At 46.1% G+C, this 26,206-nt stretch overlaps 1 protein-coding gene across 1 annotated transcript in view; it reads right to left on the bottom strand.

The window, feature by feature from the left end:
- The window catches only part of NUP160 (nucleoporin 160), a 121,787-nt gene that overhangs the window by 28,371 nt on the left and 67,210 nt on the right, over positions 1–26,206 (bottom strand). The window contains exons 22-29 of the mRNA XM_030200755.1: positions 15,769–15,867; positions 15,312–15,431; positions 13,760–13,855; positions 13,583–13,677; positions 10,206–10,302; positions 8,674–8,779; positions 7,927–8,087; positions 7,717–7,777 (exon numbers count right to left, since the gene is read on the bottom strand). Coding sequence (XP_030056615.1) covers positions 7,717–7,777; positions 7,927–8,087; positions 8,674–8,779; positions 10,206–10,302; positions 13,583–13,677; positions 13,760–13,855; positions 15,312–15,431; positions 15,769–15,867 — 835 coding nt within the window. The remainder of the gene's footprint in view (positions 1–7,716; positions 7,778–7,926; positions 8,088–8,673; positions 8,780–10,205; positions 10,303–13,582; positions 13,678–13,759; positions 13,856–15,311; positions 15,432–15,768; positions 15,868–26,206) is intronic.

Raw genomic sequence — 26,206 nt, 5'->3', positions numbered from 1 at the left:
ATGGTTCCGCAATCTTGCTTGAGTTTCAGCAATGTCTTCCGCACCAGAGGTATGGGAGGATATGCATACAGAAGGACCCTCCCCCAACTAAGGAGAAAGGCATCTGATGCTAGTCTGCCGTGGGCCTGAAGCCTGGAACAGAACTGAAAGACCTTGTGATTGGTCTGAGTGGGAAAAAGATCTACCGAGGTGGTGCCCCACTCCTGGAAGATCTTGCGAACCATGCCCGAGTTGAGCAACCACTCGTGAGGTTGCATTATCCTGCTCAACCTGTCGGACAGACTTATTTACGCCTGCCAGATACGTGGCTTGGAGAAACATGCCGTGATGGCGAGCCCAAAGCCACGTCTGAATGGCTTCCCAACACAGGGGGCGAGATCCGGTGCCCCCCTGCTTGTTGAAATAGTACATGGCAAACTGATTGTCTGTCTGAATTTGAATAATTTGATTGGACAGCCGATCTCTGAAAGCCTTTAGAGCGTTCCAGATTGCTCGCAACTCCAGGAGATTGATCTGAAGACCTGTTTCCTGGAGGGACCAAACACCTTGAGTGTAAAGCCCATCTACATGGGCTCCCCACCCTAGGAGAGATGCATCCGTTGTCAGCACTTTTTGTGGCTGAGGAATTTGAAAGGGACGTCCCAAGGTCAAATTGGATCGAATTGTCCACCATTGAAGGGAATTGTGAAAAGCGGTGGACAACTGGATTGAATCCTCTAGATCCCCTGCAGCTTGATACCACTGGGAAGCTAGGGTCCACTGAACTGATCTCATGTGAAGACGGGCCATGGGAGTCACATGAACTGTGGAGGCCATATGGCCCAGGAGCCTCAACATCTGCTGAGCTGTGATCTGCTGAGACGCTCTGGCCAAGGAAACCAGCGACAGAAGATTGTCTGCCCTCGCTTCGGGGAGGTAGGCACGAGCCGTCTGCGAGTCCAGCAGGGCTCCTATGAACTCTAGTCTCTGAACTGGAAGAAGGTGGGACTTTAGGTAATTTATGGCAAACCCCAGTAGCTCTAGGAGTTGAATAGTCATCTGCATGGACTGTAGAGCTCCAGCCTCCGAGGTGTTCTTCACCAGCCAATCGCCAAGATAAGGGAAGACATGCATTCCCAGCCTGCGTAGCAACGCTGCAACGACCACCAGGCATTTGGTGAACACCCAGGGTGCAGAGGCGAGCCCAAAGGGCAGCACATAATACTGAAAAGTGCTGTGATCCCAGATGGAATCGAAGATACTGCCTGTGAGCTGGCAGTATCGGGATGTGTGTATAAACATCCTTTAAGTCCAGAGAGCATAGCCAGTCATTTTTCTGAATCATGGGAAGAAGGGTGCCTAGGGAAAGCATCCTGAACTTTTCTTGGATCAGATATTTGTTCAGGGCCCTTAGGTCTAGGATGGGACGCATCCCCCCGTTTTCTTTTGCACAAGGAAGTACCTGGAATAGAATCCCAGCCCTTCATGCCCCGGTGGCACGGGCTCGACTGCATTGGCGCTGAGAAGAGCGGAGAGTTCCTCTGCAAGTACCTGCCTGTGTTGGAAACTGAAGGACTGAGCTCCCGGTGGGCAATTTGGAGGTTTGGAGATCAAATTGAGGGAGTATCCTAGCCGGACTATTTGGAGAAGCCACCGATCGGAGGTTATAAGAGGCCACCTTTGGTGAAAAAAATGCTAACCTCCCCCCCCCCCCCCCCCCCCCGACTGGTAGATCGTCCGGCACGGACACTTTTATTGCTTTTGCTGGGGAGGTCAAGGCGCATGCTGTTGACATGAACGAGCGCGCTGGGGTTGAGCCTGAGCAGGCTGTCGGGAAGGTGGATTGTACCTACGCTTATTATAAGTATAGGGAGCATTCCTCCTTCCCCCGCAAAAACGTCTACTTGATGAGGTAGATGCTGAAGGTGCCCGATGGGAGAGTTTGTCGAGTGCAGTTTCCCGCTGATGGAGCTGCTCTACCACCTGCTCGACTTTCTCGCTGAAAATATTATCCCCCCGGTAAGGAACATCCACAAGCCGCTGCTGGACTCAATTGTCCAGGTCAGAGGCACGCAGCCATGAAAGTCTGCGCATCACTATACCCTGAGCAGCAGCCCTGGATGCCACATCAAAAGAGTCGTAAGCACCCCTGGACAGGAATTTACAACACTCCTTCAGCTGTCTGACCACCTCCTAAAAAGGCTTGGCCTGCTCCGAAGGGAGCTGATCGGCCAAATCCGCCAGTTGCTTCACATTATTCCGCAAGTGGATACTCGTGTAGAGCTGGTACGACTGAATCTTGGACACGAGCATAGAAGAGTGATAAGACTTCCTCCCAAAAGAATCCAGAGTTCGAGATTCCCGCCCCGGGGGCGCCAAGGCATAGTCTCTAGAACTCTTGGCTCTCTTGAGAGCGGAATCCACAACCACAGAGTCGTGAGGTAACTGGGACTTCAACTCTGGTTCTCCATGGATCCGATACTGGGACTCCGCTTTCTTAGGGATGGTGGGATTAGATAATGGTTTCATCCAGTTCCTGAGCAATGTCTGCTTGAGGACATTATGCAGAGGAACAGTGGAGGACTCCTTAGGTGGCAAAGGATAGTCCAGGACCTCGAACATCTCGGCCCTGGGCTCATCCTCAGATACCATAGGGAAGGGAATGGCCGTAGACATTTCCCTCATAAAGGAAGAGAAAGACAGACTCTTTGGGGGAGAAAGCTTTCTCTTTGGCGAAGGAGTAGGGGTCAGAGGGAAGACCACAAGACTCCTCAGAAGAGAAATATCTTGGGTCCTCCTCTGCTTCCCATGAGGCCTCTCCCTCGGTGTCGGACATGAGTTCTCTAATTGCAGTCCGAAGCCAGGCCCGTCTCAACGACAAGGAACCATGTCCTCGATGGCGATGTCGAGAAGTCGACTCCCGTGCCGGCGGTGATGAAGCTCCCTTCATCGATGTCGACGGGGAGTGAACTTGGGTGGCTGCCGAGGCCGACGTCGCAAGCGGCACCGACATCGGAGACCTCACCACAGGCGAGGAGCCAGCTGCCGCATCTATCAACGGTACCATGAGCGCAAGCACCCCCGGTACCAGAACAGACGGTCGCAGAAGCCCTTCCAGAATCCCTGGAAGAATGGCTCGGAGGCTCTCGTCAAGAGTGTCTGTCGAGAAAGGCTGTGGGATCGGTGCAGGAGTTGAAGCCAGAATCTGCCGAGGACGAGGTGGTACCGGGCTGTCCGGAGACCGGCGCATCGACACCTCTTGAATGGAGGGTGAGTGGTCCTCCCAGCATCGACGCTTCACGGGTGCCGAATCCCTTGATGCCCCGGAGTTCTCGGTACCGTGACGAGAACGAGACTGATGACGGTGCTTCTTCGCCTTCGCTCGAGGCACATCACCGGTACCCCTCGGTACCGACAAGGAGGATGTGGAATCCACACGCCTCCTCGGGGTCGGGTCCGAAAGCGGTCGGTCCCAATGGGCCTGCACCGCAGGAGCCCTCGAGGCAGGTGGAGACCCACTCGATGGTTCACTGCTGCCAGCGTGTGATGGTCTCTTGACAGCCATTACCTGCGCTCCTGACGTCGATGCACTCTCTGGTGCCGACCGACACCGCCGACGACCTCGGTACCGCTGTCGACATCGACGCCGAAGTACCGGGCAAAGCTCCAAACAGACGTTCCCGCTGAGCTTGTCTCGACGCCTGTGTTCGCTTTTTAAGGCTAAGACATAACTTACACGCGTAGGTGATGCTCGGCCCCAAGGCACTGAATACACCACGCATGTGGGTCAGTGCCTGAGATTGCCCGGTTGCAACGAGTGCACTTCTTGAAGCCACTGGCGATCCTCGATGTCATCGACGGAAAAATAGCGGCAGCAAAATCAAAACTCATGCTGGTGCCAAAAGAAGGGCACAAAAAGGGAGAAAACCCGTACGGGCGGCCAAAAAGGCCGCACAAGCAAACGAAAGGAAACTTATAGGGACAAACTAAGAAATAAAGTTTTTGGTTTTTTAATATTTAACAGTTTTTATCGAGAACGAAATTGTAAAAATACAATCATCAATAATGACAGATTTACACTACTTTCAACTTGTACAACAACATATCATCCAAAACCATTCTCGTATTTAAACCCCTTTATCCCCTTTTCCCTCCCCTTCCCTTCCCCTCCCTATTCCCCCATACAGGTGTTTCTTACAGTGGTGGAAATAAGTATTTGATCCCTTGCTGATTTTGTAAGTTTGCCCACTGACAAAGACATGAGCAGCCCATAATTGAAGGGTAGGTTATTGGTAACAGTGAGAGATAGCACATCACAAATTAAATCCGGAAAATCACATTGTGGAAAGTATATGAATTTATTTGCATTCTGCAGAGGGAAATAAGTATTTGATCCCCCACCAACCAGTAAGAGATCTGGCCCCTACAGACCAGGTAGATGCTCCAAATCAACTCGTTACCTGCATGACAGACAGCTGTCGGCAATGGTCACCTGTATGAAAGACACCTGTCCACAGACTCAGTGAATCAGTCAGACTCTAACCTCTACAAAATGGCCAAGAGCAAGGAGCTGTCTAAGGATGTCAGGGACAAGATCATACACCTGCACAAGGCTGGAATGGGCTACAAAACCATCAGTAAGACGCTGGGCGAGAAGGAGACAACTGTTGGTGCCATAGTAAGAAAATAGAAGAAGTACAAAATGACTGTCAATCGACAAAGATCTGGGGCTCCACGCAAAATCTCACCTCGTGGGGTATCCTTGATCATGAGGAAGGTTAGAAATCAGCCTACAACTACAAGGGGGGAACTTGTCAATGATCTCAAGGCAGCTGGGACCACTGTCACCACGAAAACCATTGGTAACACATTACGACATAACGGATTGCAATCCTGCAGTGCCCGCAAGGTCCCCCTGCTCCGGAAGGCACATGTGACGGCCCGTCTGAAGTTTGCCAGTGAACACCTGGATGATGCCGAGAGTGATTGGGAGAAGGTGCTGTGGTCAGATGAGACAAAAATTGAGCTCTTTGGCATGAACTCAACTCGCCGTGTTTGGAGGAAGAGAAATGCTGCCTATGACCCAAAGAACACCGTCCCCACTGTCAAGCATGGAGGTGGAAATGTTATGTTTTGGGGGTGTTTCTCTGCTAAGGGCACAGGACTACTTCACCGCATCAATGGGAGAATGGATGGGGCCATGTACCGTACAATTCTGAGTGACAACCTCCTTCCCTCCGCCAGGGCCTTAAAAATGGGTCGTAGCTGGGTCTTCCAGCACGACAATGACCCAAAACATACAGCCAAGGCAACAAAGGAGTGGCTCAGGAAGAAGCACATTAGGGTCATGGAGTGGCCTAGCCAGTCACCAGACCTTAATCCCATTGAAAACTTATGGAGGGAGCTGAAGCTGCGAGTTGCCAAGCGACAGCCCAGAACTCTTAATGATTTAGAAATGATCTGCAAAGAGGAGTGGACCAAAATTCCTCCTGACATGTGTGCAAACCTCATCATCAACTACAGAAGACGTCTGACCGCTGTGCTTGCCAACAAGGGTTTTGCCACCAAGTATTGGGTCTTGTTTGCCAGAGGGATTAAATACTTATTTCCCTCTGCAGAATGCAAATAAATTCATATACTTTCCACAATGTGATTTTCCGGATTTAATTTGTGATGTGCTATCTCTCACTGTTACCAATAACCTACCCTTCAATTATGGGCTGCTCATGTCTTTGTCAGTGGGCAAACTTACAAAATCAGCAAGGGATCAAATACTTATTTCCACCACTGTATGAGCACCAAACCATTTACCAGTCGCATTCATAGTTTATTAAGGATTAAGCTTTTTCCCTGCCGTGTTAGCTTGGCTAAATAGGGGCTCCAGATCTTAAGAAATCGGGTTTTGCGTTTATATGAGCCTCTGGCCTCTTGTTTTTTTTTAAAGAAGGAACAGTACTACTACTACTACTACTATTTAGCATTTCTATAGCGCTACAAGGCATACGCAGCGCTGTACAAACATAGAAGAAAGACAGTCCCTGCTCAAAGAGCTTACAATCTAATAGACAAAAAATAAATAAAGTAAGCAAATCAAATCAATTAATGTGAACGGGAAGGAAGAGAGGAGGGTAGGTGGAGGCGAGTGGTTACAAGTGGTTACGAGTCAAAAGCAATGTTAAAGAGGTGGGTTTTCAGTCTAGATTTAAAGGTGGCCAAGGATGGGGCAAGACGTAGGGGCTCAGGAAGTTTATTCCAGGCGTAGGGTGCAGCGAGATAGAAGGCGCGAAGTCTGGAGTTGGCAGTAGTGGAGAAGGGAACAGATAAGAAGGATTTATCCATGGAGCGGAGTGCACGGGAAGGGGTGTAGGGAAGGACGAGTGTGGAGAGATACTGGGGAGCAGCAGAGTGAATACATTTATAGGTTAGTAGAAGAAGTTTGAACAGGATGCGAAAACGGATAGGGAGCCAGTGAAGGGTCTTGAGGAGAGGGGTAGTATGAGTAAAGCGACCCTGGCGGAAGATGAGACGGGCAGCAGAGTTTTGAACCGACTGGAGAGGGGAGAGGTGACTAAGTGGGAGGCCAGCAAGAAGCAGATTGCAGTAGTCTAAACGAGAGGTGACAAGGGTGTGGATGAGGGTTTTGGTAGAGTGCTCGGAAAGAAAGGGGCGGATTTTACGGATGTTGTAAAGAAAGAAACGACAGGTCTTGGCGGTCTGCTGGATATGAGCAGAGAAGGAGAGAGAAGAGTCAAAGATGACCCCAAGGTTTCGAGCTGAGGAGACAGGGAGAATGAGAGAGCCATCAACAGAAATAGAAAACGGGGGGAGCGGGGGGAGCGGGGAAAAAACTCGGTGAAAAACCCGCCGAACTGAAGGCTCTTCTTCTCTGGGGCAACAGAGCAACCAGAAAACAGCTGCTCTGACCGCAGAAAAAAGAAGACTGAAGCGGGACTCTCGCGCGACGGACAGGAACATGGCTGCGCACCCGCACGCTCGAAGGCTCTAGCAAGCTTTGTTGCTAGGAAGATTTTCCGGACCTGGGGCTGCCGTGGACGACACCACATGTGAGAACAAGCAGCCTGCTTGTCCTCGGAGAATCTCTGCTTCCCCTCTTTCTCTCAAACACACTGAACATGCACAACACTGCCCATCTCCTCATGTGTTAGCAAAATAATTCTAGGATTGCAACTTCTGTATTATTTGAGACCACAAAAGGCCTTTCAGTAGAATTCCCTATTCATAATTGATTGTGATCTGTGCAATTTTGTTAAGGACTATTAAGCACTCATCTTGAACATTCAAGTCATACATGACTACAAACACACAATGGACATCTGTGCATGTATGTCCTTGTTCTTTATATACCAAATCTGAAACTAAACCGCCAAAGGATTTTATCCCAAAAATATTCAAACAAAGCAGGAAGCAACAGGTATTTTAGTCAACAAAGAAATTAAATTTTAGAGTGCAGAAAGCAAGACCTGATCAGATACACACCATCTGCAGTTCTAGTTATATATGCTTATGTATGTGTCTTATTTTCTTTTCACTTTGTACATCTCAGAAAGTCCCCGGGGAAAGTGGCAGTAGGTTTGCTTACAGATAATGTATCCATTGCTTCCTATTATAGATTCAATGAATGCTGCAGTCATAGCTGCTATGTACAGACTGGTTACTCTGCCCCTTCTGTCACATTTTCTCGTGTTTGCACTCTGACACAGGAGAGGCCTCACTTACTTGGGATAGCTGTGCATTCTCCATCATGGCTCCGTTTTGGGGATGTACCAGGACGTTCATACTAGAACAAAAGAAAAATTTTACCTTTTACAAAAAGTTAAAGCTATGTTTTAAAAGTTTGTTCTTGTAATCAAGTGCACACCCGCTTAATCTAAGTCAATATTGGTGAAAATCCTGATCTTCATGAACATGTGATTTCCATTTCCTTACCACTGCACCCGATGCTGGCTGTACTATCCAAGCATATTCTGGACGGATCAGACGCAAGCAATTAAGAGCAGAAAGGTAAGAGTTCACTTGTTTCTGGAGTCCATGGAGAGTTCTAACCTCTCTACCAAGACGCATTCCATATTCAAACATCACAGTGCCAGCTGTAGAAAAAAAATAAAGATACTGAATGTAACAGACCATAAGTTCTGCAAAGGGACAGCCAGTAAACATGACCACTTCTTCCAGAGACATACAAATTTTAAGATAAGCTCAAAAAATACTTTTGTGTATTAATTTTTCCCCTCAGAAACTGCTAAACGAGATTTTAAAAATTCATTCACTTTAGCAAGGTATAGCTTGCCAAAGGCAATAATATCAAGTTGCTGGTATAATTTGTATACTAGCAAAGCAATCTTTTCTTTATCACACTGATTATACTAAAAGACAAAATCCTAACAGCAGTCTAAGTGTCCAATACGATCCTGGGATTATTACACCAAAGAGAACCTAGGAAAATAAAAGACAAACACAAATGAATCCTGTCACTAGTTTTCAGCTACCTTTCCTACTGTTTCTCATTTCTATTTCAAGTACCTCTAAATAGTTTCATTATTCATTTTATATTTTTGCAGAAGCACTCCAAATGCATTGAAAAATAAGCATGCATGCAGGAAAATAGCCTCTTCACATGATAAAAGCAGCCTGCCCAACAAATGACTACCTTCAGAACATAAGCTTGGGTCTTACCTTTCCGATAGTTGTGTCTGTAGATATGGAAAGCATACAACAACTCATAGTAATTGTGTGTCACGAGATCCACAGCTCGAGCACGAGATTCAATGATGCCAACCACCTGAGAGAATAGGAACAGGTACCAGAACGGGGGTAATTACGGTAACTGAATTCAAAAATGTGTGGGATAAACACAAAGAAATCCTGTTTAGAAGGAATGGCTCCTGTAGGGGTATTTTCCTGCTATCTCACCTTTGCTGGTCAGAGGCCTGGTAAGCTGTGAACAATGGAGGGGAGCTTGCTACCACCAGGCTCATGACTGATGTTATTCTAGCTGGACACTCAGAAGCCCTCTGTCACAAACGTGGGTTATCTGATGGACAGAGATACACGGTTGGTGCTTGGTCCATGTGTCACCTGACTGGGCCAAGGATGGGGGATGAGAGAGAAATCAGGAGTTTTGGAGAGAAGAGGAGAAGATTGGATGGTGTATAGGGCTCTCTCGGAGGACATAAAGATGGATTTTTCTTAAACACCTGTGAACTGTAATTCCTTGTGCTGAGAGCCGACAAGGTCAAGTTCAGCTAAAGCTCTGTGGCTTTCCCCAAAGACTGAGTAACCAGCTGTTCAGAATAGAGACTTTGGAGTAACAACTGATTTACAGAGGCACGCAGAAAATCTGCTATTGCCTAAACAGAAGAAATCTGATTCTGCACATCACCTGGACTGCTCGAACCTACAGAACCTCAGTGGTGAGACTGCAAAAGTTTTCTTCTTATAGCTCAGGGTAGTTAGCTCTGGTTTTTGCCTGAAACTTATTGGTTATAACAGGACCTGTGGTTAGCAGACTAATACTGCAGCTGTTGGTAATCTTTTCTCAGGATATATTATAGTTATGTAATTACTTTATATGATTTTATTTTTGTTACATTTGTACCCCGCGCTTTCCCACTCATGGCAGGCTCAATGCGGCAGGCAATGGAGAGTTAAGTGACTTGCCCAGAGTCACAAGGAGCTGCCTGTGCCGGGAATCTAACTCAGTTCCTCAGGACCAAAGTCCACCACCCTAACCACTAGGCCACTCCTCCACTCCTTGATTTGCATTTTGCCATATTGCTACTTTTATATCTATTATTTCCATTTTGGAATTATTCTTTTCATTGGTGTGGCCTGTCAGCACAGCCTAAGGGCCAATTACGTACTTTTATATTCCTTAACAAACGAGTCTAGAGTGATTACTGCATAAGTAATTCTCTGCTAACTTAAGTACCTTTACAATCCAAAGACGCATAGCACAGATTAGGAAGCAAAGCCAGTACTGGGCAAACTTCTACGGTATGTGCAGATTCAGCTTCAGAAGCTGGAGAACAAGGCCAGTACTGGGCAGACTTTGACAGTCTATGCCATGGAAATGGCAAGGACAAATCAAGACCAGGTGAAGTATCACATACTATATGTAATAAGTTAATCTGGGTGGGCAGACTGACTGGACCGTACAGGTCTTTATCTGCCATCATTTTGTAACACTCATAAACAAATTACTGTACCTCATTATGTAGGTTCACATAGGGAAACTCCACCAGATCCTGCAACTGTGAGCGTTCACAGAGGATGACCACTAACTGTCGCAAGCAATCCAGCTGCCTATCAGGAGAACAATATTTATTAATGCACAAATACATTCTTGGTGAAGTTGAAGGTGATGCTTGTGAAAGGTGGCAGACAGACACTAGCAACATAGTCCCTCCAATTTAAATTTGTAGAACAGGTATATATTCTTTGACAATAATGGAGTGTTTAGTAGAAAGCTGTCTGGTTCTACAAATCAGTCAGCTTTGTATATATAACTTATTCCCTTACTTATGATCTAGTAGGGCAATTAGCTAAGCTTGTGTCTTCTTGGTCTTCTCACACACCACAGACATGCTTGCTTAGCTTCAAACAGGCTCTAAACATAACACAGGGACATTTTCAGTGAAGGACAAGTATGAGTGATAAGTATTCGAGGGAAGGAGGTTACAAAGGGCAAAAGGTGAATATTTATTTATTTATTGCATTTGTATCCCACATTTTCCCACCTATTTGCAGGCTCAATGTAGCTTAGAGATTTGTTATGATGTAGTCATTCCAGGATATCAGATACAATTGGTAGTGTACAAAAATTAAGTAAGGGAAGAGAGAAGGAAGGTGTTAGGCAGGATAGTATAGAAGGTGGACTTTCATAGCTGGGTGGTTAGTGAGGTAGTTTTGTAAGGCTATGGGTTCTCTTTGTAGGCCTTGTTGAAGAGATGTGTCTTCAAAGATTTGTGAAAGTTAATTATTTCATCCATAGTTTTCAGGGCTGTTGGTAGTGCACTCCACAACTGCATGCTCATGTAAGAGAAGGTGGTGGCGTGTGTCAGCTTGTATTTTAGTCCTTTACAGCTGGGGAAGTGCAGATTGAGAAATTTGCGGAATGATCTTATAGCATTTTTGGGAGGCAGGTCCACGAGGTTTAGCATGTAGATTGGGGCGTTCGCGTGAATGATTTTGTGTACAATCGTGCAGATCTTGAACGCAATGCATTCCTTGAGTGGGAGCCAGTGAAGTTTCTCTTTTAGGGGTTTTGCACTTTCATATTTAGTTTTTCCAAATATGAGCCTGGCGGTGGTGTTCTGGGCTATCTGGAGTTTTTTTGATAGTCTGTTCTTTGCAGCCAGCGTACAGTGCGATGCAGTAGTCTAGATGACTTATTACCATTGACTGTACCAGGGTACGGAAGATGTATCTCGGTAAGAAAGGTTTTACTCTTTTGAGTTTCCAAAGAAACAGAATAATGTGACGGTGACCTTAGAGGTCAGAGTTGAATATAAGGCATTAAGTGATTGGACAAAATTAAGCTTCAGTATTCTGCCTATGCACATCTTGTACTAGGATAGAGAGACAGAGAGATTTCATTTTCCTTATACTGAAATTTGGACAGATATAAATAAGAATTCAATTTTCTTTAATACTGGGATAAAAGAATTTTTATTGTAACCATTTATTTACTCTAATAAATTTTAGCATTATTATAAAAGAGACAAACTCTAAAGTGTTTTTCCTTTGCCAGAAGGGCTCTCTTTCAGTCTTCTGTTTTGTTTAGCTTCCTTTTAGAGGCAAAAGGGTTGCTATACAGGAGCAACCTAATATCCTCCATATCACCACCTCCCTCCTACAATAGCGGTTGCCAAAGTGTACATATAAGGGTGTGTGTATATATACACACATACCTATATACAGGGCCGGTCTTAGCAATTGCGGGGCCCTGTGCAGATCAGTTCAGTGGGGTCCCCCATTCCCTTATTGTACAGAAAAACTAATTCAATGCTATCATAGAAAACCTTTGGGTTTATATTTCAATATTTTTATTAAGAACATAGTACAAAGATAGTAAACCATATAAGTGTAAACTTAACATTGCGGCAATAACCTCTCATATGACAGGGTTAAAGATAGTGCAAAACAGCTATCAGATTTAGGATTTAGTAACTTTTCTCCCCCCTACTCCCTTTTACCCCCCCCCCGTCCCCCCCCTTCTCAAAGGAAACCTTTGGGTTTAAAAAGCAAAACCATGTGCATGTAAGGATTGGATAAATGAATTAAAACCAAATGCCCTTAATATGCAATACTTGGTAGCAATAATGAAACAGTGATTGAATATTCACATAGCAAGCAGCCTAAGCCAATAGATTTATTTTCCACTGAACATAATTAACTTAGTATGAACTTGGCTGCTAATAGTGCGCTGAACTGGACAATGTTGGCATATTTAGACTGACTCTGAACAGTTCTGCACAAAGGAAACCCTTCCCTCATTATTCAATTCCTTCTCTGTGAAATAATAGTAATAAAAAGGCAAGTTAATTTTTATAATATAACACTGCATTCCACAAAGCAAAAGGAGCAAGTTCCCACATGCCACCTTTTTTTCCTTTGATGTAGGAAATAATAAAAAAAGATTTTAAATGTTCCCAGGTTTCAACCTAATTCATGTTTAATGTGGGATAAAAATGCCATAAATACGTAAATACATACATAGATAGAAACTATGAATGTTGATAACCTGATTCTCATAACATGATGTCTGTTTAGTAGCCCTTTACCAGGAGAAATAATACTGCACGAATATGAGTACGAGGGTGTCCCTTTAACCAGCTCCTCCAAATGACACACTGATTATATCTATAACAAATTGCTACTCTACCGATATAAAAAAAGTTATTGTTATTACACTACTTCTGTGTACAATCTGTATGCACAAGCTGGTATGTTTGAAAATCTAAGTGATATTAAATAAAAATTCCACCAACAATAAACAAAGGTAACGTGAATGTAGCAGTTCATAAGTTTGCTTGATTGCTTGTTTGTTTTGAATGCACAGGGATCCAGCTGTGCAAGAAAGGAGAAACATAAGGTTTTTTTTGTTTTTTTTTTTAACAGTACCCTCCTCTTCCTCCCACATATTCCAGACCTCTCCCCCCCCACTCCCCAAAGCCACAGGGTGCCCTCCCAACGCATACCTCAAGCCACCCTAGTGGTCTACTGGATTCTTCGGGTCAGGAAAGATCCCCCGTCTTTCATGCCCGCTGCTGCTGACCCTCTTGCTGCCACATGTTCTTTAAAATGGCTGCCTCCAACGGTGGCCTAATAACACTTCAGCGGAAGTCTCGGCAGCCATTCTTAAAAAGAGATGCGGCAGCAGGCAGGAAAGACTGGGAATCTTTCCTACCCCGAAAAGCCCACTAGACCACCAGGGTGGTTTGAGGTATGTGTCGGGAGGGCACCCTGTGGCTTGGATATATATATATATATTGCCCAGAGTCACAAGGAGCTGCAGTAGGAATCAAACCCGGTTCCCCTGGTTCTCAGGCTGCTGCACTTATTAAGTTACCCCTCCACTCACCTGCTCGAATCTGAAATCTGGGTCAAGGCTTCATAAGCTTGGCTGTTATGTCCCAAGTCCAAATGGTGTTTGAAGATGCGTGTTCGCAATGCGGCCTGAAAACACAAAATCCTGTGTTTACGTTCTCAAAATTATACATTAGTAAGAATCAGCAATGCAAAAAGAAAAAGGCATTACCTGGCTTCTCCAATCATCAGCAGCCTCTGTTATCGCCAAAGTAGCCAACTGAATCACCAACTCAGGTAGCCCTACATCTTCTAGTAAACGCAGAACCTAGAGAGAAAAGTGTGATTGAAGAACATTCATATCAGCAATGTGGAACTCAATTATCAGTTCCCCTGAGTTAGGGGTGTCAACTCATTTCAACATTGGGTTGCAGAGGACAAAATAAGAACTGTTAGCAGGTTGATGAAAGTGGAGGGAGGGAGAAGACAGATCCTCTGATATTAATCAACCAAGGGAAGGTCACACTTGCCTAAATATGCACACATTCTCAGATGATTTTTTTTTAAATTCCTTTTATTTGTTTTAACTTGAAGCTATACAAAAGTCTCTGTGAATTTGGAAGTGAAACTGAGTAGTGGTGCCACAATCAACCATCATCCTGGGAAGACTAAGCGCGAGGAAGCACTTTGCCTAGCTCCTGCTGCTTTTATGAAGGTCCAAAGGGATTTAAAGACTAGTGGAAAACCTGGAAGTACCGGGCTGTGACATCTTAAGAGCATGCCCCTGGGCTATGACAATAAGGGAAGAAGTACATAACTCTGGTGCTGTATACTGGCTCTCACAACGAGATACTTTTAGCAACCAATGCTCAGTATTAACAGCATGTAAATTATATGCACATTATTAGTGTTGAGCATTGGTCAAAAAAGGAGTCAGAACGTTCCTGGCACAGCTCTTGTGCGCATGTCCAGTGAATGGGGGAATTCCCAATGCGCTTAAGAGTTGTGAACTCAGCCTCCAGTTAAACAACCCCCCTCCCTTCCAAACAATAGGAACAGGATTTTTTGCTCTTCGAAGCAGGGAATCAGCGGCCTACTCCACAAGACCCATCGCAATGCTAAGCCGGTGCCTGATCTTTAGGAAGATGCAAAAAAGAAGCAGCCATAACTCTAGCCTTCCCTCTAGCAGTCACTGGAGGCACCTCTGACAGGTGCAGCAGCACAGCCTTCTGCTGTGTGTCCTCAATTTCACGCTCCAGCAGAAATCCTGAACAGAGAGGGCTGTAAAAGTCACCCTATCCCAACAACTAAAACCTACCGACAGCCCTAGAGCCGTCAGTAGATTTTAGTTGTTAGGGCATGGGTTTTCTGTGTGCCATTTTTCTGTGCACTGCATGGAATCACTATTAAGCTCATTTTAATAATTTGCATGGTAAAGTGGTGGCTGAAAGCCTCTGTGCATTAGCTGCACAATAACTTTTCTTTTAGACTGGCTAACACCAGTCTAAATGAAATGTTAGCACAGTAACCTTTGAGCATCTTCGTCTTAATGAACACAAAGCCTTGGTGTCATCAGGGGGAGGTTTGGCAGGGAACCAGGGACAGCAGCAAGGGCCAAACAGCTTGCTAGGCTAGAAACAGACTGCCAGCTATATTTGACACCTCTGCCTACGAATCCATTGCGTTATCCACAGGGCGGAGGTGGCGGGAACCTTATTCTTGGTATTTAGCATGTATGGTTTCCAAACTGATGTTTTAGCAACAGAGTTAAAGTTAGGTTGTACCTTATTGTAATACTGCAAACGGGGAGTGGAAGCTGCCTCTCCATCCTCTACCCGGATCAGTCTATCTAAGAAATCCTCTTGTCTAACTTCAGAGGCAGCTTGGGAAAAACATTCCAGAGCCTGCAGGAAAATGAAAGAATCAGAAAATACTTAAAATGTACATGTAAAACAAGATGCCACCTTCATCACTGGTTCTGACAGTCTTGGAGGCAATAGGATGCACAGCAGGAAACTTCCTGCCTGAGGATCATAAAGTTATCACTGAATTTGTAAAAACATTTTACTGGTCTTAGCAGCAATCACAATGAATGGTGATACACATGGAGGCTTTCCAGAAACCACAACAAAATCAAAAGGTTGTCAAGATCTGAAATGCACATGTTTATGCAACCCTAATAGTTGGAATGTTGACTTTGGTTATTTAGTAAAATGAATACAAACAAAGATTTCTTTTTACCTTGTGTCCTTCTCCAGTGACAAGGTAGCACTGCCCCAACATAAAGCGGCAGGAACCCACATTCACCTGACACCAAGACTGCAGCAAGCGCACATACTCCTAAGAGGAATGGCAGACACCTCTGATCAGAAACAGGAATGATGGATTAAACCATTAACACGAGATTCTTCTGGCATGTAAAAACATTTCAAAGGAGGTACAAGAGAGATTTATTAATATTTATGACTATGAGTTTGCTTGGAAAACAAATAAAGACAACCGAGCATTGGCTTTCCTAAGCTCCAACAGCCAATTCGATCAAGAATAAACAAAAGCAGAACAGCAAAGCACGAATTAACAGCTCTGCTGCTCATTCCATCCAGAAAGCATGCATATATATATATATATATATTTTTTTTTTTTTAAACTTTGAATTTTTATTGAAATAACATCTCAAACATAACGAGCCATTGGCTCCAGCACATGACAATGCAACAATTTAATTTTTATTTTAACATTATGCTTATAACCCTTTTATCCCCCCTATTCCCCCCACCCTTCCCCCCTCACCCTCCCCAGAAAGCATATATTTTAACTCTTGCCCTTGGATGTTGTGGGTAAACTATTTCATGTTGTTATTCACAACCCCAGATTATTGCCGATTTTATTTTGACTTGGCAGCTTCCTCCTACTTTGTTATGGACTTCCAAATCAAATCAAAACTGGGGCTAGGATTAGACACTATTAACTTCCACTCACAACCAATTCTGTACCCCCTCCCCTATATCTTACTTTAGTCCATTATAATCATCTTAGCCAGGAGTCATACACTAGGACTCCTCATGGAACCTATCAGTATTGGATCCTAAAATAGCTGCGACTGTAGCCGCCTTCAGCCCTAGGTGACCCAGGGAAATCTGCGATAAGAATCGAACCCACATACCTCCATATGGTGGTAAAGAACACTGGCATGGAGCCAACAGGCCAGCCCAAGAACATTATATCTATTTTACCTTAGATAAAAGGCTCATTTAAAAATATACTTCTTTGAAGCAGCTTTTAGACATGTTAAATTAATTGGCTGTTGCCTTATGGTTGCAATGGACTAGCAACAGATTAATTTATCCCTTTTTTTTTTTTTTTTTTTTGCTGGTTTGGTGTATCCCTTTCCTTTGTCGCTTTTATAACTCATTAATATATTATACTTTATTTTAGATTTTTTTTTATGTATTGGAATGTATTGTAACCCTTGTGTGTCTGTTTTTGTCTATTCTCCGAGGTTAAGCAGGCTGCTTGTTCTCACGATTGTGTCGTCGTCCACGACGGCCCAGGAGACTAGCAACATTTTTCATAGCAAAAACAAAGAACTCTCCAGAACACTCCGTCGCGCGGGCCAAACACACCGTGCATGCGCGAACGGCTTCCCACCCTCGACGCGAGCGTGCCCTCCTTAATTTCTTTTGATCCGCGTCTTGAGTGACACGATCTTTCTACTGCGCTCAATTTCGGCTCAGGAGACTTGCGTTTACCGCTTCCCTTTTTTTTTCTTCTTCGTTGTAGTAGTTTTTCACACACACAAAAAATTTCCCCCTTATTTTATTAGTTTTTCTTCACCTCTTTAAGCTTCCTTCCTTTTTCGTCGCGGCCGCCTCTTAGGCAGCTCGGCCGGGTCTTTTTTGTGCCTTTTATTCGGCACGATCGAGTCCTTTAATTTCGCAGCTGCAGTTTTTCCGTCCATGTGATCGAGGACTCCCAGCGGCTTCAAGTGCTGTACTTGCTGCAACCGGACCATCTCGGGTACCGACCCCCACATGTAGTGTCTCCAGTGCCTTGGGCCCAAACACTTGCCAGCTGCTTGTAAGTTGTGCTCTTTAATGAAAAAGCAGACCCAAATGTCTCGGGAGGCTCAACGTGAAAGACTTTTTGCTGATCATTCTGGTCCTTCGACGTCGGCGGCATCTGCTTCAAGGGAAGCATCGACATCAAGAGCGCAGGTAATGGCTGCCGAACGACCACATCACGCTGTGAGCAGCGAGGCATCAAGTGGGTCTCCACCAGTCTCAAGGCCTACTGCTATGCAGGTCCCCCAGGACCGACTTTCATCGGACCCGGCTGCAAAGAGGCATAAGGATTCCACATCCTCCTCTTCGGTACCGAGAAGTCTCGATGACGGGCATCGAGCGAAGGCTAAGAAGCACCGTAATCGTTCTCCTTCCAGACACGGAACTGAAAACTCCGGGGAGCCGAGGGATTCGGCACCCGAGAAGCGTCGGCGCCGAGAGGACTGCTCACCCTCAATACAGGAGGTGCCGATGTGTCGGTCTTTGGGCAGCTTGGTACCGGCTTTCGAGCCCCTCAGATTATGCCACCAGCTCCTACACCGGCCCCGCAGCCTTTTCCAATGGAGGCTCTTGACGAGTGCATCAGGGCCCTTCTTCCAGAGCTTCTGGAGGGATTGCTGCGCCAGTCTGCGTCGGTGCCAGAGGTGCTTGCGCCTCCTGCATTGACTGTGGAAGCAGCATCTGGGTCTTCGCATGTGGTGAGGTCCCCGTCCTCAGTGCTGCTTGCAGCATCGGCAGCTGCCCAGGTCGATTCTCCCTTGACGTCGGCGGAGGAAGCTTCGTCGCAGCCCAGGCAGGGGTTGACTTCTCGATATCCCCCTAGAGGTCGTCGTTCCTAGACATCGAGACAGGCTCGGGTTCGGGCTGCTCTTAGCTTTTGTCCGACACCGATGATGAGTGCTCGTGGGAGGAAGAGGAAGATCCCAGATACTTTTTGGAGGAAGAGTCATATGGGGTCCCCTCTGATCCTACTCCGCCGATTGAAGGAAGATAGACTCTCAGGTGGAGACATTCTTTTTCCTCCTTCGTTCGGGAAATGTCTAAGGACATTCCTTTCCCTATGGAGGTTGTGGATGAGCCCAGGGCCGAGATGCTCGATGTCTTGGACTATCCTTCTCCGCCCACAGAGGTTGCAATGGCCCCTTTGCATAACACACTCAGGGAAGTTCTTATGCGAAACTGGTCATTCCCTCTATCTAATCCAGTGGTCCCCAGGAAAGCTGAGTCCCAGTACAAAGTCCATGGAGAACCAGTAATGGTGAAGGCTCACAATTCCATGGTGGTGGTGGACTCTGCTCTCAGAAGAGCCAAGTGTACTAAAGACTATGCCTCAGTGCCCCCGGGCAGAGACTAGGACCTTGGATTCTTTTGGGAGAAAAACATATGCCGCTATGCTCACAGCCAAGATCCAAACATACCAGCTCTACATGAGCATCCACTTGCGGAACTCGGTGAGGCAACTGTCTAGTTTGGTCAAAGCACTTCCTCCGGAGCTCGCCAAACCTTTTCACCAAGTGGTCGGGCAGCAGAAGGCGTGTCGCAAATTCCTGGCCAGGGGTACTTACGACACTTTTGATGTGGCATCCCGAGTAGCTGCTCAGAGTATAGTGATGCGCAGACTCTCATGGCTGCGTGTCTCTGACCTGGATCATAAGACCCAGCAGCAAATGGTGGATGTTCCTTGCCGGGGGGGGGGGGGGGGGGGGGGGGGGTAATCTTTTAGGAGAAAAAGTAGAGGACCTGGTCAATCAGATCAAGAAGCACCATGATGCTATGGATTCTCTCTCCCGCCGGGCATCTTCTGCTACCATCTCCTCATCTAGGAGGTTTTTTGGAGGGAGGAGGAGTGCTCCCTATTCCTAAAATAGGCGTAGGTACACTCCTGCTTCTCGGCAGCCTGCCCAGGCTCAGTCCCAGCACGCTCGTTCCCATGAACGGCGTGCGACTAAGGCCCCAGCGGCTCTCCGGCAAAAGCAAGGGATGGGCTTTCGACTGGCTCCAGTGCAGCATAGCCTCAGAAAAGGTGTCCATGCCGGACGACTTGCCGGTCGGGGGGAGGTTAAAATTTTTTCATCAAAGGTGGCCTCTCATAACCTCCGACAGGTGGGTTCTTCAAATTGTCCGGTTAGGATACACTCTCAAGCTAGAATCCATACCTCCAAATTACCCACCAGGAGCTCAGTCCTTCAGCTCCCAACACAAGCAGGTACTTGCAGAGGAATTCTCCGCCCTTCTCAAGGCCAAGGCGGTCAAACCCGTTCCACCAGTGGAAGAAGGGCTGGGATTGTATTCAAGGTACTTCCTTGTGCAAAAGAAAACAGGGGGGGATGTGTCCCATCCTAGACCTAAGGGCCCTGAACAAATTCCCAGTCCAGGAAAAGTTCAGGATGGTTTCCCTGGGCACTCTTCTTCCCATGATTTAGGAAAATGATTGGCTATGCTCTCTGGACTTAAAGGATGTCTATACCCACATCTAGATACTCCCAGCTCACAGGAAATATCTTCAATTTCGGTTGGGAACTCGGCACTTTCAGTACTGTGTACTGCCCTTTGGCCTCGCGTCTGCGCCCAGGGTCTTCACAAAGTGCTTGGCAGTTGTCGCAGCATCACTACGCAAACTGGGAGTGCATGTCTTCAGCTTATCTCGACGATTGGCTGGTGAAGAGCACCTCAGATGCAGGCACTTTACAGTTCATGCGAATGACTAGTCAGGTGCTATAGCTACTGGGGTTCGTAATCAACTATCCCAAGTCCCACCTTGTCCCGGTTCAGAAATTGGAGTTCATTGGAGCTCTGTTGGACACATGGACGTCTCGAGCTTATCTCCCCCAGGCAAGGGCAGACAATCTCCTGGCCCTAGTATCCTTGGCTCGAGCGTCTCAACAGATCACAGCTCGGCAGATGTTGAGACTCTTAGGGCACATGGCTTCCACAGTCCATGTGACTCCCATGGCACGTCTACATATGAGATCAGCTCAATGGACCCTAGCTTCTCAGTGGTGCCAGGCCACGGGGGATCTAGAGGATGTGATCCATCTCTCCACAGACTTTTCTAACAAATCAATTTGCCGTGGTGGTGCGGACAATGTCCATGTTCAGTGACCACTCGTGAGGTTGCATAATCCTGCTCAACCTGTCGGCCAGACTGTTGTTTACGCCTGTCAGATATATGTCCTGGAGAAACATGCCGTGGTGGTGCGCCCAAAGCCACATTCGGACGGCTTCCTGACGCAGAGGGTGAGAACTGGTGCCCCCCGCTTGTTGGGGTGGACCATTCGATCCAATCTGACCTTGGGACGTCCATTCCAAATTCCTCAGCCGCAGAAAGTGCTGACAACAGATGTATCCCTCCTGGGGTGGGGAGCTCATGTAGATGGGCTACACACTCAAGAAACTTGGTCCTTTCAGGAAATGGATCTCCAGATCAACCTCCTGGAATTACGAGCGATCTGGAACGCTCTCAAGGCTTTCAGAGATCGGCTGTCCAATCAAATCATTTTAATTCAGACAATCAGGTTGCTATGTACTACACCAACAAGCAGGGGGGCACCAGTTCTCACGGCATGCTTCTCCAGGACATATATCTGACAGGCGTAAACAACAGTCTGGCCGACAGGTAGAGCAGGATTATGCAACCTCACGAGTGGTCACTGAACATGGACGTTGTCTGCAAGATCTTCCGAGTGTGGGGCACTCCCTCGGTGGATCTTTTTGTCACTTAGATCAATCACAAAGTCCCTCAATTCTGTTCCAGACTTCAGGCTCACGATAGACTAGCGTCAGATGCTTTTCTCCTACATTGGGGGACAGACCTTCTGTATGCGTACCCTCCCATACCTCTAGTAGGGAAGACTTTACTGAAACTCAAGCAAGACCATGGAACTATGATTCTGATTGCGCCCTTTTGGCCCCGTCAGATCTGGTTCCCTCTTCTTCTGGAGTTGTCCTCCAAAGAACCGTGGAGATTGGAGTGTTTTCAGACCCTCATCACCCAGAACAAGGGGTCACTTCTACATCCCAACCTCCAGTCTCTGGCTCTCACGGCCTGGATGTTGAGAGCTTAAAAATTGCACTGTGTAAATGGCTATATAGCTGCTACATAAATTTGATATGGAGAATCCCTCAGAAACCTATCGGACCTTACGTCCTAGGTTCACAACGGACATAATGAGAGCCGTTGATACATTTCTATCATAAGGATTTTTTTGAAACCTCTTCTTATATTTTTCACGTTTTTCTAAGTGCTCAATGTTGTGTTTTTAAACTATGCGATTCTGACTAGAATCAATTTAAATCCAGGAAAGCGCCAAACAGATATAGTGCAACACTTAGCTTTAGTCCTACGGTGCCACCGTTTCACCGCTCTGTGGCTTCTTCAGGGACTGGCGTTGCAACTGCTTTTCAATCAGCTTTCCATAATTTTCTAGTTAAGTATTTCTCTGGTACAATGGCGCTGACCAGAGGAGCTGCATTGAGCCTGCCATGAGTGGGAAAGCGCGGGGTACAAATAAAAAAAAAATACTTACTAGAAAATTATGGAAAGCTGATTGAAAAGCAGTTACAATGCCAGTCCCTGAGGAAGCTCCTCCCTTTTGAACCACTTAGGAAAGCAACATTAAGAGATATTATTGAAGTAGGTGTTTTTGGCATCTGCCAGATGAATTTCAGAGATTTCACCGATTGTACTTTTGGTGGGATCAAGAAAGGTGAGGAAGCCACAAAGGCTACCATTGCTCATTGACTAAAAGAAATTGTTTCAGTCTGTTCTGAAAGCATGAAAAGTACACCAGGGTCTTAAGGCTTGTTCTACCAGTTGGATTGCTCCAGAAGACATTTGTAGGGTTGTTATCTAGTCATATTTGGTTGGACATTAGAGTAAGAGAAGCAGTTGCTTTTGAAGCCAGATTTTTAGCGATCAGAATGTCTTCCCTCCCAGTGTAAGAATTGATTTGTTAAATCCCACATATTCTGCACTAATCTGATTTGGATGAAAAGGCAGGAAAAATTTGGTCTTATTTTCTTTCCTTGAGACCAAGCAGACCAATCTCACAGCCCACCCTGTCACTGGAGAAGGGGATTCTTTACAGCAGGGCTCGACAAAGGGTCTAGGAGCCAGATTTGGAACAACTGGAATTTTTATTTATGCACAGCAAGTTATTAGAGTGGCAGGAAAAGCACGGATAAGAGGCTACTGCTCTCCCCATCATCCACCCACCTACAGGGTGTCTAACAATGGAGAGAGGCTTTAGGCTGTGGTTGCTGGGGCAATGAGGGAGAAGCCATAGCTGCTAAAGTTGTGTGGGTAGGATTGGTCCACTCACCCACTTACTCCCAGAAGCTACTGCCTTAGCCTCTCTCCATTGCCCACCTGACCCCAGTATCTATTTTATTTATTTAGATTTAGTACCTTTCATCGCTGGAAAACTTGTAGAGAACAAGAGATATGCAGGCAGCACCATGCAAGATAACAGACGTAATCTGACTCATTAATTGAGCCATTATTGATTAAACATTTCAAAAACCTCAAGCGGGCCTCTAGAATAGTGGGAAGGACTAATGGAAAGAAAATAGTAAGACCTAATTTCTCCTTCCACTGCATAGTTTCCCATTATTCCAGAACTCGTGGGATGTTCAAAAGCAATTCCTACAGTGAGTGGGATCCTAGTGCCACTGCCCAGAGGACCGAAGCCACAAAGTTGTCTTCCGAGTGCGCCCCAACATCAACCCTGTAGTGCTTGACAAAAAGGTATGCAGCGTCAACCACGTCACCGCCTTGCAAATATCTTCCAGAGACAATAAAGTAGTCTCCACCCAGAATGTTGCTGTACGCCTCATAGAATGAACCCACAAGGCCTGATGAGCCCGCTTCCCTGCAAGCAAATAAGCTGAAGCGATAGTCTCCTTCAGGCATCTAACTACTGTGGACTAGAAAGCAGTGAGGACTAGACTCCATTTACCAAAAAGCAGAGTCTGTCTGATTTGCAAAACTCAATTTGACTTACAGATATCTAATGAGGACTCTATGCACATCAAGAAACTTCAAGGAAAAATACAAAGCTTCTTCATCTTCTCTGCGCAAGGGCAGAAGCTCCACAGATGATACCTGGGAGAGCTGCAAGAGATGGCTTCTGTAGTCAGCCCCTGAAACAGGCCAAAGCCACAACCTGAACTCTTACAGAAACTAATGCCAATCCTTTCTGAAGGCCCAGCCTGCCTGGAGAAACACCAGGATGTGCATGATCTGAGCAGAGAAGTAAAAATGTTTACGCTCAGAACACCAGCTCTTGAACATCTTTTTCAATGGCCAAGCCGTAAGACCAAAGGGGCATTGATCCTCCATCAACACTGGACCTAGCTTCAGTAGGAAAAAGGAGAGGACTCCTGTTCAGCAATTGAATCTGGTCATAACTACATAAATAATGACATACTGAGGCAGACCGAAGGTCCAGCAAGCCCAGCATCCTGTTTCCAACAATGGCCAATCCAGGTCACAAGTACCTGGCAAGATCCCAATAAAATACATTTTATGCTGCTTATCCTAGAAATAAGCAGTGGATTTTCCCCATGTCCATTTTAATAATGGTCTATGGACTTTTCTTTCAGGAAGCCATCCAAACCTTTTTTAAATCCAGCTAAGCTAACTGCTTTTACTACATTCTCTGGCTTTGAATTCCAGAGTTTAATTACACATTGAGTGAAGAAAAATTCTCAGATTTGTTTTAAATTTACTACTTTGTAGCTTCATTGTGTGCCCCCTAGTCCTAGTATTTTTGGAAAGAGTAGAAAAATGATTCGCGTCTACCCGTTCCACTCCACTCATTACGGCCTCAGTGGTCAATCTGGGGCTATGAGAATTATTCGACCCCTGTGCAATGTGATCCTTTTTAACACGCAAGCCTACCATGGACCAAGGAGGGAAGACATACAGCAGATGGGTCTCCAGCTAGGGCTGCAGTAGAGCATCAATCTCGGTTCTTTCTGACAGATTAAGAACTTGGGCGCTTTGGTATTTCTTTTGATTGCCATCAAATCCAGAAGAGGAAAACCCCATTGATCTACTATCAGCTGAAAACCCTGGCTGGATAGTCCCCATTCTCTCAGGACCAAGGAGTGCCTGCTGAGAAAGTCTATTTCCACATTCAAGGACCCAGGGATGTGAGCTGTCGACAAGCAGAGAAGAATTTGATCCACCCAACTCGAAAGGGAGGATGCCTCTACTGCCACCGGATGGCTTTAGGTCCCGTTTGTTGATATAAGCCACCAATATCACATTGTTGGAGAAAACTCAGACTGGGACTCCCGCCAGAAAGGGAGCGAAGTCTCAAAAGGCATTCTCCATGGTCCTGATCTCCAAGCAATTTATCGACTACTGAGACTCCTGTTCCATTTAGGTGCTCCCCAACCCAACTTACTGGCATCCGTTGTCACCATCTCCCATTGTGTTATCAGAAAGGGAGCTCAGACTGTCAAACTGCTGGGCGACAACCACCACTGTATACTCTGTCTGCAATCAGCATCCAAGAAAGATGAAAGTCGTACTTCTGTGAAACCAGAGACCAGCAGCTGAGAAGAGATTCCTATAATGGCCGCATATGACATGACACCACTTCCATAACCACTGTCATTGACCCCAGAACCTAGATGTACTCCCAAACACCAAGCCTTTACTAAGGAGAATGTGAATCTGTTGAACCAGCTTCAATCTCCTATACTCCGTGAAGAACATTCTCTCCCGTGCCTTGTCAAACAGAATGTCCAGATACTCCATCGCCTGCGATAGAGTTAGTCTGCTCTTCTTGAAAATGATCAAACAACCCAATGACTAAAGATGGACAACTTTGTCCATCTCCACCATGATGTCTGAATAGGATGACGAACAAATGAGTCAGTCAGTGAGTCACCGAGATATGGGGGAACCTCTGATTCCCTGGTGCTGAAGGAAGGCTGCCACCACCACAATCTTGGGTAAACGTTCCTGAAGCCATGGCAACACCAAAGGGCAAAGCCCTGAACTGGAAGTGATGTCCTACTACAAAATGTAGAAACCATGCGATAGCCATAAGTACGCCTCCTTGAGATTGAAGGCTGTGAAAAATTCTCCCACTTGAATCAAGGCATGACTACTCAGTGTTTCCATGCAAAAGCAGGACATTCGGAGGCTATACAATGCTGCAATCTGAGTTGTCAACATGCTGTGACAGCCAAAGACATACTGTAGGTTGTAACCCGTAACATGTCAAATAGTATCTGCCAAGTAGGTGCCCATCTTGTGTTGTTGACTGCTGGCGTCACTTCTTGCCAAGAACAAGTTGCACACTGTCACTTAAAGGTCCAAAGAGGCCACTTCAAAGGCTTGTTTCAGTGAGCCTTTCAGCATCTACTGTATAGGTCGTTTAGGGTAATACTCCCTTCCAAAAGCAAGGTGGGCTTCTTAGTCACCGCTTTAACCAGGGAGCCAACCCTAGGGAGCTGCAATTTATCTTTCTCCTTCAGGACTAATGGGTAAAGGCAAGCCATGGCCGTTCCCACTCTCAGCCCCGTATCCGGAGAAACCCATTCTGATGTAATCATGTCCTGAATGTCTGGATGCATCGGGAAGTCCTTAGAAGAGCCTCTAA

Source organism: Microcaecilia unicolor, chromosome 4, assembly GCF_901765095.1.
Source record: "Microcaecilia unicolor chromosome 4, aMicUni1.1, whole genome shotgun sequence".
Lineage (NCBI taxonomy): Eukaryota > Metazoa > Chordata > Amphibia > Gymnophiona > Siphonopidae > Microcaecilia > Microcaecilia unicolor.
Note: the sequence above shows the minus strand (reverse complement) of the source record. Positions and strands in the feature narration are given on the sequence as shown.